Genomic DNA, 18,380 nt, shown 5'->3' on the forward strand with positions numbered 1-18,380 from the left:
AAATAACACCCCCAGAGGGGATGGTCACGCCGCAATCCCTTCTCCTCCATTCTCCTCTCGGGATCTTGGGCACGCATGCACACGCTTCCAGCGTGAGTTTTAAGCCACCGGGTCCAGGACACAAACCGTGGTCAACTACGTGGGAGTCCAGTGACATAGCCATTACGCTAACTACTGGTTCCCGGTCCCGTTTGCTTTTGAGGAGTCATAGGCGTAAGATACTCACATTAGTTCATGTTTCTTCATTATAGACCAGTTGTAATGATATTTAGCAATGGGAGTTTGTTTTGCTTCTATTATTTTAGGTTTATTTGTTCCTCCCATTAGCAAGAGAGACAGAAAGAGAGGAACCCCCCCCTCCAGAGTCCTGCCACCCTGATTCCTCCTCACTCCAGCCTCAGCCAGTCCCAGATCATGAGCACTAGAAAGACCAGGGCACTGAGGGATGTGAACCTCGAACCCCCGCCCCCCCCGTGAGTCAGCCCCGCAGAGCAGTGTGTTTTACTGCTGTGCCACCAGCCAGCCTCAACCACGAATATTTATTTTAGAATTTTAAATTCTAGAACCAAATGGAATTCTGTATCCACAAATTCAAATTTAAAAAAACACTCCTAAGTAAGTTAAATTACATATGAACTAAAATTAATTTTTGTCCAAATTTGTCTACATTATTCTTGACATGTGATTATGGTGGCCACCCACATAATTTGATATCCATAATAAGAACAGCAGCAATTCAGTTGGCATTTGTATTCGTTGTCTGCTATGTCTCTTTCTGAATCATGGGACTTAGACTTTTGAGCCTTCAAGGAATGGTTTATTTTTCCAGACTGGTTCACGCACCAGGAATTTGGCTTCATCTAATCATTATTAAACAAATACCCTGACACTTTTTCCATGGGAATTATCAGAGCTGGGAAATTAATGGAAAATTAGATATATATAATCAAAGGGGAAAGAAAAGGTGTTTTGGTTTTCGTTTGCTCATTTATTTTTTCCACAAGCAAGAGAAACAGCTCCCCCCAGGGTCCCGACACTGACTCAGCCCAGCCCTGGATCACGCCCAGCATACTTAGGAAGGGCTCCAGACATGAGCTGGGAATCTTCTCATGGAGACCGCCTTGCAGAGCATCAGTGTTTACTGCTGTGCCACGTCTGCCCCCACCCCCAGGAGCTGTCTGTCTGTTTGAGTTCAGAAAAATGAAAACACGCAGCTTTTAGCCAAAGAACCCTGAGCTTCAGATTTTACCTCGTGGGAACAGCTCTGCGCAGACCTGAGGTTACTGACATGAGGACAACCCAGCCCATGTGGCCATGCGAGTCACCAGCCTGAGCTTCAGAAACCACGTGTGGGAAGTCTAGGCTTCACACTGAGCATTACACGAGGCTTGCTTGCATCTTGAGAGGCATGTGTACCTACATACAGATAAAACTGGTAACGTGAGTTTTCCTACCCAGGGCTGGTGCTGGAGTAGCCAGGCCCTGTGGGTTCTGAGTGTCTATTAGGTTGAATAACCTTCATGTACTATTTTTCAGAATTAGGAGCTATCTCAGAGAGTTGAAATGGACTAGTTATCGCTATCAAAACCCAATTTAGAAAAAAAAAATCCAATTTAGGACAGGAGTTAAGGAGTTTGGTAGAAAAAAATCTAGATGTGTTTGTCTCACTGTTGGGTGAAGAGACTGTGTTGTATGCTGGTCCTTATTTGAGGTTTATATCAGAGATGTTAGGCCCTTGGAGATGATTGTAGGAATTCTGAGAAAAGGCTATGCCCTACTGGGGTCTGTATTCACAGCTACTTCCCTCTCAGAGAGACATCGCAGCTAAGAAACCATGTTTTAAAGAGCATACTAGTGAGAATTCATTGGAAATAGGACATTGCTGGGACCAACAGTTAACGTAATGGCTATGTCGCTGGATTCCCACGTGGTCAACCGTGGTTCACATCCCAGACCCGGTGGCTTAAAAAACTCATGCCGGGCGCATGTATGTGCGTGCCCAAGATCTTGAGAGGAGAATGGAGGAGAAGGGATTGCAGTGTGGTCATCTCCCCTGGGGGGGAGACAGTTATTAAATCCTTTTACTCAAAGTACATCTGCAAATCCAAATTCCAAAGTACATGATTATAAATCTCACACTAAGACAGATAACTGAAACCCAACAATCAGAATATAATTAGATGAAATGAATTTTTTAGAACAGTTTGTTAAAGGCATTAAAATAGGTACACCTAGGACCCTTAATGAGATAAACTTCCACTTAACAATGTCATGAAATTATGAAACAAATAGGTGGAGTTTTTTTAAAAACTAGGTAGACGGAACAGCAAGTGGTATGGTGGTTAAGGTGCTGGACTCCCACATAGCTGACCACAGTTCGAGTCCTGGACCCAGCAGCTTGAAAAACATGCCAGGTACGTGTGCATGCTTGCTCAAAATCCCAGAAGGAGAATGGAGAAGAGATTGCAGTATGGCCATCCCTCCTGAGGGCTGATTTTTCACTTTCTCTCTCACTAACTGTCTCTCTGTCTCGCTCCAGCGAGTACACATGCCCTGTGGCAAACCTTTCAGTGGATAAGAAGAACCAATTGGAGGGACCAGCAGTTAGTGTAATGGCTATGTCGCTGGACTCCCACATAGTTGACCGTCCCAGACCTGGTGGTTTAAACTCACACCGGGTGCATGTGCGTGCGTGCCCAAGATCCCGAGAGGAGAAAGGAGGAGAAGGGATTGCGGCGTGGCCATCCCCCCTTGGGGGGTGATTTCTCGCTTTTTATCTCTCTTTCTCTCTCTCTGTCTGTCTGGCGAGTGCACGCGCCCTATAGCAAAAACCTCTTCAAAAAAAAAAAAAAAAAGAACCAATTGGAAATTCAAAATATGGGCATTAAAATGTAAAGTATTTTTTTAAATAATTACTTTATTTAACTCTATTTATTTTAATTTGACCAGAGAGGGACAAAGTCAGAGAGAGGAAAAGTGAGAAAGCAAGCCACCAGGTCCGGGACTTGAACGACAGCTGGTCATGTGGGAGCCCAGTGCCCTTAACCACCATGCCACCTGCCAGCCCCTTAAAATGTAAAATCTAAATAGATCAAATAAACTCTACACTGGGCATGGTTAAAGAAAAGACTAACCCATTGGAAGATAGTAGGAATTCATCAGAATGCAGCATACAGAGATTACATATAAAAGGAAGGAAAATTAGGGTCAGCAGCTGGACTCCCATGTGGGCTGACCCAGCAGCTTAAAAATCATGCCAAGCATGTGTGCATGTGTGCAAGGAAAAGGGAATGCAGTGTAGCCATCCCCTCTGGGGGATGAGGGTGATTTCTCACTTTACCTCTCTCTGTCTCTCTCTGGTGAGTGCGTATGCCCTATGGCAAAAAAAAAACAAAACACTAAAAAAAGAAAAATTTTAAAAAAAGGAAAATTAGGAGCTATAGATGCTAGAGTGAGACTCCAAAATATATCTAATAAGAATTCTGTTGGAAGAAAGTGAAAGGAATAGCAGAGAAGCAACATTTGAAGAGTTAATAGCTGAGAATTTTCCTGAATTTAAGATGAATATGAAGCTTTAAATGGTGCATTCAAGCAGAACGCAGTTAAGTTTCTGCCTAAGCACTTGGGAGTCAAGCTGTAGAATATCACAGCACTCCACAGAGGAAGCTGGATCCCACATGGCTGACCAGGGTTTGAATTCCAGTCCCTTGGGCATCATGCCAGGTTTACATGCACATGCCCAGGATCCGGACAGAATAGAGAATTGGAGAAAAAAGAATCATAGCATGACCAGGCCCTATTGAGGGATCTCTCTCTCTCCCTTCCCTCTTTCTCATGCATGCACACATGCTCTCTATCACTAATAAAAATAAATGAATTTTTCAAAATTATAGACTGCTTTTCTAGAGACATACCTAAAATAAACTTTATAGAGTTTGAAAATAAAGGAATGGAAGAGTTATATATAACAAGCAAATTCAAACAGACATCAAAAACTCATTCCTGATGAAATGGAAAAAGGGCTTAGAAATAGAAGAAAATTTTCTTGACTCAATAAAAGATATGTATCACAAACTTCCCAGAAACATTCTGAGTGGTAAAACATAAAAGTATTCCCACTGATGTCAAAATAAGAAAAGAATGCTTTCTAGTACCATGTTCATTCAGTCTGAACTGGAAGCCATCATTAATGCAATGACCAGAAACAAAGATGTGAGTCCTATGAGTTGGAAAAGTTAGTAAGAAAGTGTCCTTTGTTTTTTCCAGATCATATGATTCTCTACATAGAAAAATCTAAGAAAATCTACAGATAAAAATTGTAATGCCTTATCAGTTTTATTTATGACTGTAACAGACAAGAATATTATTTTGAGGTCTCCCCCCCCCAGGCTTTCTACAGGTAAAATTTTGCATCCCATCAGAGTCTTTAATATGGTTTAGATCAATATCCAAAATCAAGTAGCATTGCAATACACTACTAATAATGAATTATTTAAAAAATAAGTCCATCACAAAGGTAACAGAAGCTGTAAAATACCTGGTTGTGTAGTTTCAATGTTTGTGTCTCAAAAAAGTTTGTATTTTGAAATCTAACACCCAAAGTGATGGTGTTAGGACGTGGAACATTGGGGAAATGATTACGTCAGGGGAGTTAAACCTCACAGATGGGGTCAATGTCCTTCTAAAAGACACCAGGGTGAGCTCTCTGGGCACGTCCATGTGAAGACATTGTGAGAAGATAATCATCCATGAGCAAGCCCTCACCAGACACCACGTCTGCCAGTGCATTGATCTCCCAGACCCCAGAGTGCTGAGAAATAAATGTCTGTTGTTTGTAAGCCCCTGTCTCTGGCTGTTACAGCACCCTGAGCATACCGACCCACCCAGGGGGAAAAGTCTAACCGAAATGTACAAATGTACAAGCTTACTATGGAGAAACATATTTTTTTTTTAGAGGTTTTCGCTATAGGGCACGTGCACTCGCCAGACAGACAGAGAGAGACATAGAGACAAAAAGCGAGAAATCACCCCCCAGAGGGGATGGTCACACCGCAATCCCTTCTCCTCCATTCTCCTCTCGGGATCTTGGGCATGCACGCACACGCGCCTGGCGTGAGTTTTAAGCCACCGGGTCCGGGACGTGAACCGCGGTTAACTACATGGGAGTCCAGCGACATAGCCATTACGCTAACTGCTGGTTCCCCCTAAAATTTGATTGAAGGACATAAAATTATATCTGAATAAATTAGAGATACTCATGTTCATAATATTAAACATATTTCAATTTGCTCTAAAATCAAATATGGAGAAACCTGACTACTTCAAAATTTAAAACTCTGGGGAACCAGCAGGTGGTGTGGTGGTTAAGACATTGGATTCCCATGCGGCTGATCACGGCTTGAGTCCTGGACCAAGCAGCTTGCTTTCTCACCTTCTGTGTGTGTGTGTGTGTCTCTCTGTTGAGCACTTGTGCCCTATAGCAAATTTTAAAACTAATAATAATAAATCAAATTAAATAAGTTATTCTTTTTAAACAAAATTAAAAACTCTGCTTAACAAAGAATCCCATAAATAAATCTAAAGAAACTATGAGTAGAAAAATATATTTCTAATACATAAAACTTACTAAATTGATATTAGAATTTACTAGTAAATAAGAGAACAAAACAACCCAAAAGAGGAATGCGCAAAGAATAGCACAACAATTTATGGAAGAGAAAACCCACATTGATACATAGGAATAGAAGCTGAATAGAAGTTCAACCTCATAAAAGTGAGAATTAGGAACCAGCAGTTAGCCTAATGGCTATGTCGCTGGACTCTCATGTAGTCGGCCGTGGTTCGAGTCCCGGACCCAGTGGCTTGAACTCACGTTGGGCGTATGTTTGTGCATGCCCAAGATCCCAAGAGGAGAATGGAGGAGAAGGGATTGTGCCATCCCACCGGGGAGTGATTTCTTGCTTTCTGTCTGTCTCTCCCTGTCTTTCTGGCGAGTGCACATGCCCTATAGCAAAAAAAAACCTCTCCAAAAAAAAAAAAAGTGAGAATTAAAATAACATGAGAGGTCCAACTGCAGTGGTGCAGGCAACAGGGTGTTTTGCACAATACTGGAGGCATACAGGAAGCCCAGGTTTCAGATCCCAGGTCAACCTGAATGTGCCAAGCACAGCCCAGGACATGCTGTGATCCTGGCCAGTCATAAGGTGATGGGGAGGATCACAGCATAATAAGGTCCTGTCAGGGGATCCCAACTCACTCTCTCTCACAAAAGAAAGATAAATAAATAAATGGAGATACCATTTCACCTTGATCAGGTTGGCAGAAATTAACCTATGGAAATCCCGAGTGTTGGTGCCCAACAGAAACTCCTGTGTTGCTCGTGGAAGGAGAGGAAGGAGAGGAGTGTCCAGAGAGCTTCCGCTCCTCTGCAATGTTTGAACTGTAACAGTATTTCCCAGGCTGATGCTGCAGGGAGTAGCCTGCCGCTCTTCAATGCTGGAGCCACAGATTCGGGTCTTGGGTGGACCTGAAACATGCGGGACACGTGTGCTCATACCCATGATCCTGGCTGGCTGGAGGGCGGAGGGGAGCAGATTACAGCATCCAAAGCAAAAGATTAGCTAGAGCTTGGTGGTAGATAAAGGGATGTTTAAAACCTTTTTCTACTCGTTATATTTTTCTTTACATTTGAAGTATTTCAACAAAATTTAAAAGCATTGAACTTTAAAGCCAAATAAAAATGTTTTGGGCATAATTTCAAAACCACATTTGAACTATACTCTACCTCCAAAATTGCTACTGAACACAGGGTTATTTTACCTTGCCCCAGCAAATATAAGGGGGCTTCTAAAAGTGTGCGGGAAAATGGAATCAAAGCATGAGTGTATTATTGGTGCAATGCACTTTGAAATCTATGCCTAGTTTTTCATAATGTGCATTTTCCTGGAATGTTTTGAAGATCCTGTGTATATGTTGAGTGTTCATTCTGTGAGACTTGGGGGTAGTGCTGAGGTGACAAGGGAGACCCACGTGGACACAAACTTTCATAGAATTTAGTCTCCAAGGGAAGACAGGCTCTGGGCCAGTGAGGAAGATGGCGTGATGGGGAAGCACAGCGGCAGATGTGTTGGGACGAGTACTGCCAGGACCTCTGCTCACATCATGTTACAATCACCTCCTCCCAGGATATATGACCTCGGAGATGTGAAGGGACACACAGTGGGCAGAGAGGCCACCATCTAAAGTGTAGAAGGTAGAGAACTGCCACCAGGTGGGAGGGTCCTGATGGGCCATGAGGGCTCCAGAGTCCGGGGTAGAGGAGAGAGGCACAGAGTCCAGAATGAAGAAGCAGCTGGTGGCCAGAGGAGAAGGGAGGAAGTGCAGGAAAGACAGGGACATGCAAGTGTCGGGGCATGGGAAAGGCAGAGTTCATCTTTCTGCTGCTGAAAGGGGATCAGATAACCTGCCCCGAGCCCTGTACAGTACTCCCAGTGACCTCTCCTGCCTTCGCCTTCCCGTCTGGCTCTCCCACCCATGCTGGCTGACAGCGTCTGCCCGAGAGGAGAGGGCATGAAGAGAAGCATGGGACCTCTGAGAAATGTCACCATCGCAGTATCTGCTGTGCTACTGTTGGCAATAGCCTCCCACCGGCTAAGAAGTGCCTCGTCGTCAGTGATAGCATTTCTGAGTGCACAGACCCTCCTCAGTTTCCTAATATTTGCTGGACTTCTGGCCAGGAGTCTCTAACCAGGGAGTCTCTAGCATATTTCAAGTGCAGCCCACAGTGAAGACGAAGGGTGCCTCCAGGCTTTCTATAAGGGACTTTCAAAAGTTGTGGAAAATGGAATTAAAACACAAGTTTATTTTGGTACAAAAATATTTTTAAATCCAAGCATGGTTTTTTCATGACACACATTTTCCATGAGCTTTTTGATTACCCCTTCATATAAGGCATTTCTGTTTGGCATTTTCGAGGCTCCCTGTGCCTGGCCATGGGGTAGAGATTGCCTTTCCCATCTCCATAGGATCAGCCTGATAGTACTGGAGAGGCAGCATGGGCAGGGGTGTCAGGAGTGGGGACACCAAGGACGGGCGACCTGTGTGCAATCCCGGTTCTGCCACTAACTAGTCCTGTCACCCCACACAGTCCACTTACTCTCTCGTGCCTCAGTTTCCCCCTCTATAAGTGGGGCCAAGTTCCCTAGTGTGGGAAATGCACGGAATAGCTCTTGGAATATGGAACATGCGGACCAGTGTTGGTTGTTCTGGTGGTGGTTGTTTCTTATGTAATTTGAGTCTATTCCTTGCTGCCAAAAGAACCCCCCAAAAAAGTCCTTTCTTTCTTTTTTCTGTTTTGCAGCAAAACGTACATCATTCCTTTGCAGTGCAGCTGCCCAGTAGATTTCGAGTTCCACATCACTTTGATTCAGTTCCATCAAGCCTTTGCTGTTGAGCCAACATCAGGTAAGAGAGTCAGGATTTCAGGTTTCCGATTTCCTTAGAGTTCATGGATCAAAGAGGGGATTTGCAAAGTAGGTCTCAAGTTCTAAAAGTAAATAAATAATTAGGAAGCCACATTTGAACGTATTATCATCATTTCAGACGCACAACAGTAACAAACTTCACACAGCAAACTTAATGTAAGCTGGAATTAGAGACTTAGGATAAAGACACTTCTTGGGTCATTGGTTATAATGTATGTCATTTATCATATCTAGGTAAGTTTCTTCCAAGGTGAAAACTTGAAATTAGAAGCCGATCCATTCTCATTCTAACTTTGGCTCTCGGTACATCAGTAGTTCTGTATTCACCTTTTAATTCAATTTCAAATAAAATGGGATGTGATTTCTTCCAAAGCTTTCAGAATCTTGTGAAGAGTCTAATGAGTTTGTCGCGTTTGTGGTGTGAGCAGGCCGTGTTTGTATGCCTCGGAGCACATGGGTCCCTGTACTGCTACAGACATTTGGAAGGGAAATTTTACACCTGAGGTGATGTCTGCTTCCCAGTTTCTGTCTCTTGATGTTTTAAGTTGGGGATTTATATATCTGTCCTCAGTGTTCTACTGCGAAGGCTAAAATTGTTTTGTTTTGCTTCAAGTCTGGATAATCATTTGTTTACGATGTTTTCACCCTTGCAAGTGCATATTTTGTCCAGCAATGAATGTTTAAAGCAGAAACTGCATTAATTCTAAATGATCAGATGCATATAGATTGTTTTCTAGAGAACCAGGAGCCATTTTGAGATTTTTTTTCCCCATCGTGCAACCCGCTTCAGAGGCAGCATCCCACAGGCAGAGACCGGGCATGGGTCGGGGCCAGTTTGCTCTGGCAGGGGGCACGATGGGGGACCCAGGAGGATGAGCCTGTCATAAATCCAAGTCCGTGCATCATTCTGAGATTTTTTTTAAATAAAAGATAACTACTATTTATACAACAACAAAAATAACTTGACTCTTTTTCCAGAGATAGGAGGTTTATTGTTTTCAGCTGGGCCTTCAAAAGAAGGGAAAATAAATGGCTGCTAAAATTAGACTAGAGATTATATTTCATATTTTAAGTATAGTTGATATTCTCACAATTGGCCTTTCTGCAAAATAATAATAATAATACTTCCTTAGAAATTATTATGTGCCAGGCATTATTCTAAACTCTCTGTCTACACACACTCACACACACACACACATGCACGCACACACACGCACACAAATATATGTATATGTACACACACATCATAATATGTACCATATCCATATCAAGTTAGTACAATAATTATTTCCATTTTGTAAACCTGGAAGTGAGGCACAGAGGGGTTAAGTAACTTGTCGAAGGTCACACAATAGGAAGTAACAGAGGTGGGATTAGAACCCACTCCTTTTGACTGTGGTCTATGCACTGCCTCACACAGTGCAAGATGAATTTTCACCTTAACCCTGAAGAGGTTATGGAAACTCGCCCTACCAGGTATGTCAGTAAAGTGTTAGCTCTTGTTCTTCATCTAAACTTCACTTCAAGAAGTAGAGATTCTAGCAAAAAAGAGGAAATAATGCTCTTCCGTGGGCCATCTGACTGCATGGGACCTCTGGGACTGCCTCGCAGAGCCACACTCTGAGACACTCTAAGACAGATCCAGGTGGTCTAGTGAGAGGACGTAGGGTTAGTGAGAAAATAGGAATGGTATACCTCAAAAAGAATGGGCCCAGCCTTGGCAGTGCATGCTAAGACCTGTGCTCTGCAGGCTGGGACCACAGGAGGGGCCTGGGTTCACCACACACACGCACACAAATATATGTATATGTACACACACATCATAATATGTACCATATCCATATCAAGTTAGTACAATAATTATTTCCATTTTGTAAACCTGGAAGTGAGGCACAGAGGGGTTAAGTAACTTGTCGAAGGTCACACAATAGGAAGTAACAGAGGTGGGATTAGAACCCACTCCTTTTGACTGTGGTCTATGCACTGCCTCACACAGTGCAAGATGAATTTTCACCTTAACCCTGAAGAGGTTATGGAAACTCGCCCTACCAGGTATGTCAGTAAAGTGTTAGCTCTTGTTCTTCATCTAAACTTCACTTCAAGAAGTAGAGATTCTAGCAAAAAAGAGGAAATAATGCTCTTCCGTGGGCCATCTGACTGCATGGGACCTCTGGGACTGCCTCGCAGAGCCACACTCTGAGACACTCTAAGACAGATCCAGGTGGTCTAGTGAGAGGACGTAGGGTTAGTGAGAAAATAGGAATGGTATACCTCAAAAAGAATGGGCCCAGCCTTGGCAGTGCATGCTAAGACCTGTGCTCTGCAGGCTGGGACCACAGGAGGGGCCTGGGTTCACGTCCCAGTTCAAGCTAAAGACCAGGCATGGTGGCAGTAGTCCTGTAATCCTGGATGGAAGGCTGAAGCAGAAGGATAGCAGCCCTCAGTAAGGAGCAGTGCCATGGTGTGGGAAGGAGTGGGTTGTTCTGTGTGGCTCCACAGGACAGAACCAGTGTTAGTGTGTAGTCAGAGACACCCAAAGATGAACATGGTTTCTTACCAAGTAGCTAGATCAGTTTCACTGGAGATTAGTGTAGGTGTAGCAGATGGGAATCAAATCCCCAGATGGGATGTTAGACAAGGTTAGCACCCCAAAATCTTCAACAGCTATGGAAACCATAAAGCCCAGGACCATCCCTGGTGATTTGGATTTAGTAATTCTGGGAAAGACAAGGATTCTTTTCCCCCGGCAGAAGGCGCATGCACACATGAGAGGGAGATGGGGGAACAGGGGAAGAAAGCAGCCTCCAAGGGGGTCTGATCACATGACAATCCTTTTTCCTCCAATTCTCCGTCCCATCAGGATCCTGGACATATGTGCAGTGCCCCACCTGTGTTTTCCAAGCTGCTGGGGCCGGGACATAAATCCTGGCTGGACATATGGAATGCAGCCTCCTTTGACAACACTACTGCTGCACTAAGGGGCCACCCCTTTTTCTTTTGTTATAACAGAGAGAGAATAGGAGGGAGAGAGCAAGAGATAGGCACTTTTGACAAGGTCTTGCCACATCACGTCCTGCCCCAACTTCCCAGTTAGCTAGGGCCAAAGGTGTGAGTCACCACACCCAGCTCATTTAGGTGGGCCAGGAACTGAACCTGGCTCTCCAGTGCAGCCTCAGCCACCACACGGTGATGCCTTCCTGCTAGGGCCACTGTGGCTGGGCCAGTTTCCTCTACTTTGAGCAAGTACATCCATGTGATTCTGATGTCCACGTTCCTTAGCGTGCCATTTGGCACTACCAGATTCACCTGATCCATAGACCCTGCCCCCATCTGCTACAGTTCCATCAGCAGAAGGAACCACCAAGGTTTCTGAGCAGGTGTGAAGGGAGCTGTTTTTCTGACAGGCCAGTACAGCCACAGCGTGTGGCTGTGACAGGGAGGTACAGACGTGAGGCAGGAAGTCATGGTATTGGACTGAGGTAATGCCGGCCCGCCCAGCCTGGACTGAGCTAGCACCAGCAGTAAGGAAAAGGGAGAGAAGCTAGTGAGAATATGGATTAGCCGTGCTTCTGTAAATGCGGGCAGAATAGAAGCCAGATGGTGCTGCAGCACTAAAACACCATGTTCTGAGGCGGACCCACATGGGAAGTTCCAGGTTCATGTCCTCTATCCATGCCTCCCAGGCGTTTTGTACTCAGATTTACTAAATGAAAAAAAAAAAAAAAAAAAAAGGAATAAAGCTAATTCCATTTCCAAGGCACAAATCTGACATGGCACCCTTAACTTCAACTCAACCGGCCATTTGCCACTGGACATCCTTGAAGGCAAGTGTGCCCTGTGGCTGGGGGGCCTGAGCCTGCCAATGATGCCAAGATTTTCCCAGGATTGGGGGAAACAAGTAAAGGATTTTATGACTTTCCTGGTACTGCTGACAAGAAGTCATATGCAATTAAAACATCAAGAATGCTCTGCTGAGATTTTGGAAAAAATGTCAATACTCAGCTTTGGCCAATATCTTATTAATGTTGAGGACCAACCAAATGACACAAAAACATCATTGAACTTGCTTACTTGTGGCATCCTCTTGGTGTCGTGTATGCTAAGGAAGGATGCAGCCAATTGGTAGAAATGGTAAATTGCAGCGTAAGATGCCTAGGTAAGCAAGCGAGTCCAGGAACTATTTCCTGATGTTCTTGTAACCCATGTATGGATAATTTTATATTTTGTACTTTCTTCCCAAATGAAAACTCCCTGCAACTTTGTATTGAGTTGGGGGCAATCCTAGAACCTCTACCCTTGCATTGTCCTCAGACCACTTTTGGTTGTAGCCATTACCCATGGGCACAGGCAGCACACCCTGGCAAAGAGCCTGCTCTGGCTGAGCACGAGGACACTAGGAACACCACACCGACCTGTCAGGATCCAAGCACCTCCACACACCTTCTGCTCCCTGCTCCTCTGGGGTGTCTGGGTTTGACTCCTGGCTCAGCTGGACTCATTCATACTCCTGGCATCTGGCAGTACCTGCCACTGTGCTGCCCACACTCCAACGTGCACCTATTTAGGTTTCAATCGGGAGCAAGTGTTAACTCCCGCCTGCTCCTTCTTCGAAGTCCCTTGGCCCCTGACTGAGGTATTTCATAACATAGCAAGGCTCACCTACAGGGCCCAGAAGGCTTTGAGAGTTCACAGGCAGAGCCATTCCATCCAGACAGGAGCGAGGAAAGGGAAGGTGGCTCCTGCTCCCCTCCCCACACACACCTGCAGACAGGTGAGATGGACGACTCCACACACGTCGGCACAGCCTGTGCAGGGCAAATCAGGACTGTTAGGATAACACGACATTCTGACTTCAGCACACAAAGCAGGCCTCCATAAAATGTTTGGTTTGTTTGCTCTAATTTTTCTTTGAGGGATGGAAAGAGAGGGAAACTGAGAGAAAAATAAGTATCTTCAACAGAGTCTGACACCATGATCTTCCCCTCGGTCTTCCCAGCCAGCCAGACCATGGGCACACGTGCAAACCATGTACACAGGCCAAGTGGGAAGTGAACCCCAATCTTCCATCAGGCCTCCTGCAGGGCAGAGTGCTGGCTGCTGCTGTGCTGCCACAGCTGGGCCCATGAAACCTATATGAATGATCAGGACTACAGTGAAGAGTCTCACCCCGGAAAATACACACTGATGATATGATTGTACAGAGAAATGGTGACATCAGATGTGTGGCAAGGGTCACTTAAAACAAGTGATGGAAATGAGGCAGCTACGCTAGGAAAGGACTTCTGATAGCCTTTCAGTTCAGTAAACAGGAAAGTAGCCAGAGGCCACATGCAGGATCGGAAAAGAAATCTCAAGAGAAGTAAAACCAAGAGATGAAACTTTTTAATGACTTTCTAAGAAAACGCCACACGGAATGATTTGGAAGGGAAAGCAGATATGGACAGCTAACTTATTAGGTGTAAAGGAGTTCCCTAGTTTCTCAAGGGCGTGGGTAATGCAGTTAGCTAGCACAGTGGAGGAGGCAGGGAGAGCTAGACACACAGGTGGGGTTCTTCACACACACACCCTAGAGCAGCTCTGTCACATGTGCGCCGTGGCCCGCTTTACTCCCTGATGGGGGGGGGGATGATTGTACAGAGAAATGGTGACATCAGATGTGTGGCAAGGGTCACTTAAAACAAGTGATGGAAATGAGGCAGCTACGCTAGGAAAGGACTTCTGATAGCCTTTCAGTTCAGTAAACAGGAAAGTAGCCAGAGGCCACATGCAGGATCGGAAAAGAAATCTCAAGAGAAGTAAAACCAAGAGATGAAACTTTTTAATGACTTTCTAAGAAAACGCCACACGGAATGATTTGGAAGGGAAAGCAGATATGGACAGCTAACTTATTAGGTGTAAAGGAGTTCCCTAGTTTCTCAAGGGCGTGGGTAATGCAGTTAGCTAGCACAGTGGAGGAGGCAGGGAGAGCTAGACACACAGGTGGGGTTCTTCACACACACACCCTAGAGCAGCTCTATCACGTGTGGGCCGTGGCCCGCTTTACTCCCTGATGGGGGGGGGGGCAGTGGTCGAATACAGGGTGGCTAGCGCAGTAATAATCCTTTCCACCAGGGGCTGGGGGTGGCACAGCAGTAAAATGAGACATTCTGCAAAGCTGGGCTGGGAAGGTTCTGGTCACCCGGAGACCACCTAGAGACTTCCCTGAGTGCAGCAGGCACCCAACTTCCTGTGACCCAGGGCTGACAGAAGCTGGGGCGAATCACAGCGTAGGAACCTGTTGGGGGTGCTGTCTGTCTCTGTGTTTCTCTTGCCCATGGAATAAATGAACTTAAAGAAAAAATTATAGTTGCTGCCATTGACATTGCGTTGTTAGTCCTGTCAGGCACTGCACTAAGCACTTCACGTGCATGCTCTGCTTTATCCTGCAACTTGGGAGGGGGAGGTACGACCATTCCCTCTTTTGCAGCTGAGGACAATGAGGCTCAAGGAGGCTGGGCCACTCACCCGGGGCAACAGGGTCTGTCTGGTCCCGATGTGAGTTTGCAGCCACTACCTAAGCTGGAGGAGTAATAATACTAGAATACTCACAATAGGACAGGGATATATGGAATTGTATCACAGAGTTTAGGGCCATTCTGTTTTGTGAGAGAAAAGCTAAAGAAATTAATAATAGCTCTCAATCAGATCTAGGGTATTCTTTTTGCCTCCAGGGGACCTCGGTACCTCCTGTCCAAGAGGACCACTTGGAGGGCCATCAGTCTGGGCTGACTGAACTCAGCTGACCACAGCAGCAGTGAACTCAACCCAATGAACGAGCTATACCTTGACCTCCACTGTTCACTAGGAAGTGCTGGTGTCAGGCCGAGGGAGACAGGGATAGCTCGGCCCAGGCCCTCGCCAGGCTGGGAGAGCTGTCTTCCAAGACACTGGGAGAGAAGGTGGGCTTCAGTGACAGAAGAGCAGGTCCTCTGTGTGTCCCCCAGGGCTGGTCTGGGGTCTAGTGCTATGCCAGAAAGCAGGTAACAGCAATAGCCAAGGGAAGAGAAGAATCACTCTTGGTATAAGGAGGTATGGGAGAAACTGCGTTAGGTAAAAATGAATGCTTCTCGGGGTCAGCGAGTGGCATGGTGGTTAAGGGCAATGGATTCCCACATGGCCAACCGTGGTTCGAGTCCTGGACATGGCGGCTTGCTTTCTCACTTCTCTCTCTCTCTCTCTCCCCCTCCCCCCCTTGATCAAATTAAAATATATAAATAAAATAATTCTTTAAAAAATTAATGCTTCTTTAAAAAATGACTTTATAAAAATGAAATATGTTCATTATAAAAAAATCCAAACACTGCTGGAAAGTACAAAATCTAGTAGGAACAAATGTTGTCCAGAATCTCACCACACCAGAAATAAGCATTGTTAACTAACAACTCTCCAGACACCTCTCTGTGCTGGTGTACAAAGAGAAAAGGGAAGCTAGATGAGTATGACGATACAGAGACACATAAAACTATTAGAAAAATGAGATCAGGGGCCAGACAGTGGTGCAGTGGTAAAACATGTCGCTCTGTGAGGCTGACGTGGGACGGTTCTAGGCTCACGTCTAAAGACCTCCCTGAGTCCAGCAGGCACGTATGCCCATGATCTGGGGCTGGGCGAGGATGGTGTGGATCAGTGTCAAGACCTTGTTTGGGGTTCTTTCTCAGAAGAAGAAATAAACTTAAATAGAAAGAAAAACTGAATCATTTTATATGTAAAAATTGATTTGATCATGATATTGCCTGAAGAAAAACAAGTGAAGCTGAGGGAATTGACAATCTTCCTTGACGTAAGTGATACTCGTTGCTAAAGTTTACTGTCAACATGAAGGAAAAATCACGAAACATTAAGAGTTCAGAGCCACTCTCTTCTTCAACAGTGTGCTTCGAGTTCAGCCAGAATCTTGGCCATGGGAGGTGGAGGACCTAGCACACACGTGCATGTCCCCTTCTCCTTACAGCTCCCAGCTCTGTCGTACTCTTTTATGTTTTCTAGATTTATGGTGTTTACATTCTGTGCTGTGATCACGAATGTCACAGTGACTTAGTTTCTATTCAAATAAAACCACGCTTTTTACTTCTATTCTTTTGTTTTTTTAAGTTTTTTACTTTATTATTTACTTATTTTTTATTCACAGTAGTAGTGTGTGCACAAGAGAAGGGGGAGAGAGAGAGAGAGAAGCGCCCTCGGCAACATCTCATACCACCGTCCCCTTCTCAGGTCCTCCAGCTTGCCAGGATCTTGGGCACGCATGTGCCTGCACCCCGTGTGATTTCAGAGCCAAACCTCAGTCAGCCGTGGAGCTTCCGGCACAGCACTTAAGCTTGCTACCACTTGCACCACCAGGCTGGGCCCCCGGTGTTTATTCTACACTGTCTCCACTCCCAGGTTCTTTATTTCAGCCTTTTGTGCTGTCTGGAGATTGTCACCCCGAGGCTTGTTAACAAAGGTTCTTGCAGGCCACATGCCTAGAATGCTTGCGTGTGCGAGAGTGGCTCTCTCTCTCTCTCTGTCTGTCTCTCTCTCTCTCTCTCTCCCGCTCCTGTGATCCTGAAGGATCAGTCTGGGTTTAGAACGTCATTTACCTCAGAACTCTGCAGACATTGCCGATTGCTCTTTGGCTTTGAATTTGCCAGGAATTCAGAGGCTGGGTGAATCTACTCCCATCAAAGGTGAACCCTGGACCCTTTAAAATCTGGGTATTTTTTTTCAGTCTGAGGTTAAGTAATTTAGCAGGATATGTATTGGTGTTGTTCTGTATAATTTTTTTTTTCCCTGGAACATGGCATGTCCTTTTGATCTGGAAAAAAAAGGCAAGTTTTTCAACTGCTAAAACCTTGACTATTTTAATGTTCTGTTTACTTCATCCCCTTTGTGAGGAATATCAGTTTCGTGTGTATGTTATTTCTCCTTTGCCTTCAGTATCTATTATCATCTTCGAAATCATCTCATTCTGTGTGGATTGCTCGTGCGTACCTGCTATGCCCCATCTGAGTTTTCTGCATGTGGGCGTGCGTGTCTTTGCGTTCATGTGTGGATGCGTGTGTGTGCGTGTGCGGTGTGCTAACTCTTCCTTCTGATGCAGTTTCTCCCTCAGCTACAGTTCCACTTTCTTTTCCCTTTAAGGTTTTTGAGTGAGTAAGAGGAAGATACAACATCCCCAACAGGGTCTTGATGCTGCGATTCACCCCCTCTCCCCAGCTGCAGCCAGCCTGGATCATGGGCACATGTGTGCCAAGCGTACTCGAGGGTGCCTCTAAACTTGAACCTTCCCATGTATGTCTGCCTCACAGAGCATCATGTTTCACTGCCTCGCCACCTTCGGCTCCCCTGTCTTTGTTCAGCTTTCTTTTGTTTTGTTTTAGTGTAGGCATCCTTGAGAGAGAGAGAGGCATCCTTGACATGGAGCACATTGCAGTCCCTGCCTCACAGAGCATCATGTTTCACTGCCTCGCCACCTTCGGCTCCCCCGTCTTTGTTCAGCTTTCTTTTGTTTTGTTTTAGTTTAGGCATCCTTGACATGGAGCACATTGCAGTCCTCCCCCTTCCCCTGCCCCTAACCTTCCCAACTAGTGCCTGACATGTCATGACCTGGGATGCGAGCCCAGGGCTCCCGTGTTGTGCGGGGGGTGCTCTACTGCCTGCGCCACCTTGGCTGGACCAATACTTCCTTTTTATTCCATTTGTTTCAACTCTGTTTTTCTCTCCTGTGTGCTCTAATACTGCTTCCTTGAACTCTGGTAACTTTCTGTAGATTTGTCCCATTTGGCACTTTAGGGGAGCAAAAGGAAAATGCTGGGCTTTGGGAAATTCACCCAGTGGCTTAGCATCTGGAGACAATCACCTCTTCCTTTTTAAGATTCACAT

The 18,380-nt window shown here is 45.3% G+C and overlaps 1 protein-coding gene and 1 non-coding gene across 7 annotated transcripts in view; one reads left to right on the top strand and one right to left on the bottom strand.

Moving 5' to 3' along the window:
• CFAP221 (cilia and flagella associated protein 221) overlaps positions 1-18,380 on the top strand; it is a 130,809-nt gene that overhangs the window by 55,231 nt on the left and 57,198 nt on the right. For all 6 annotated transcript variants that reach the window (XM_006169564.1, XM_006169565.2, XM_006169566.1 and 3 more), the window contains one exon: positions 8,360-8,463. In XM_006169564.1, the coding sequence (XP_006169626.1) occupies positions 8,360-8,463 (104 nt within the window). The remainder of the gene's footprint in view (positions 1-8,359; positions 8,464-18,380) is intronic.
• LOC114006358 (small nucleolar RNA SNORA42/SNORA80 family) lies at positions 9,254-9,384 on the bottom strand. Its single transcript, XR_003548084.1, has one exon. It is a non-coding gene; the product is annotated as a small nucleolar RNA SNORA42/SNORA80 family (small nucleolar RNA).

This window comes from Tupaia chinensis, unplaced genomic scaffold (assembly GCF_000334495.1).
Source record: "Tupaia chinensis unplaced genomic scaffold, TupChi_1.0 Scaffold147282_1, whole genome shotgun sequence".
In the NCBI taxonomy this organism is placed as follows: Eukaryota; Metazoa; Chordata; class Mammalia; order Scandentia; family Tupaiidae; genus Tupaia; species Tupaia belangeri.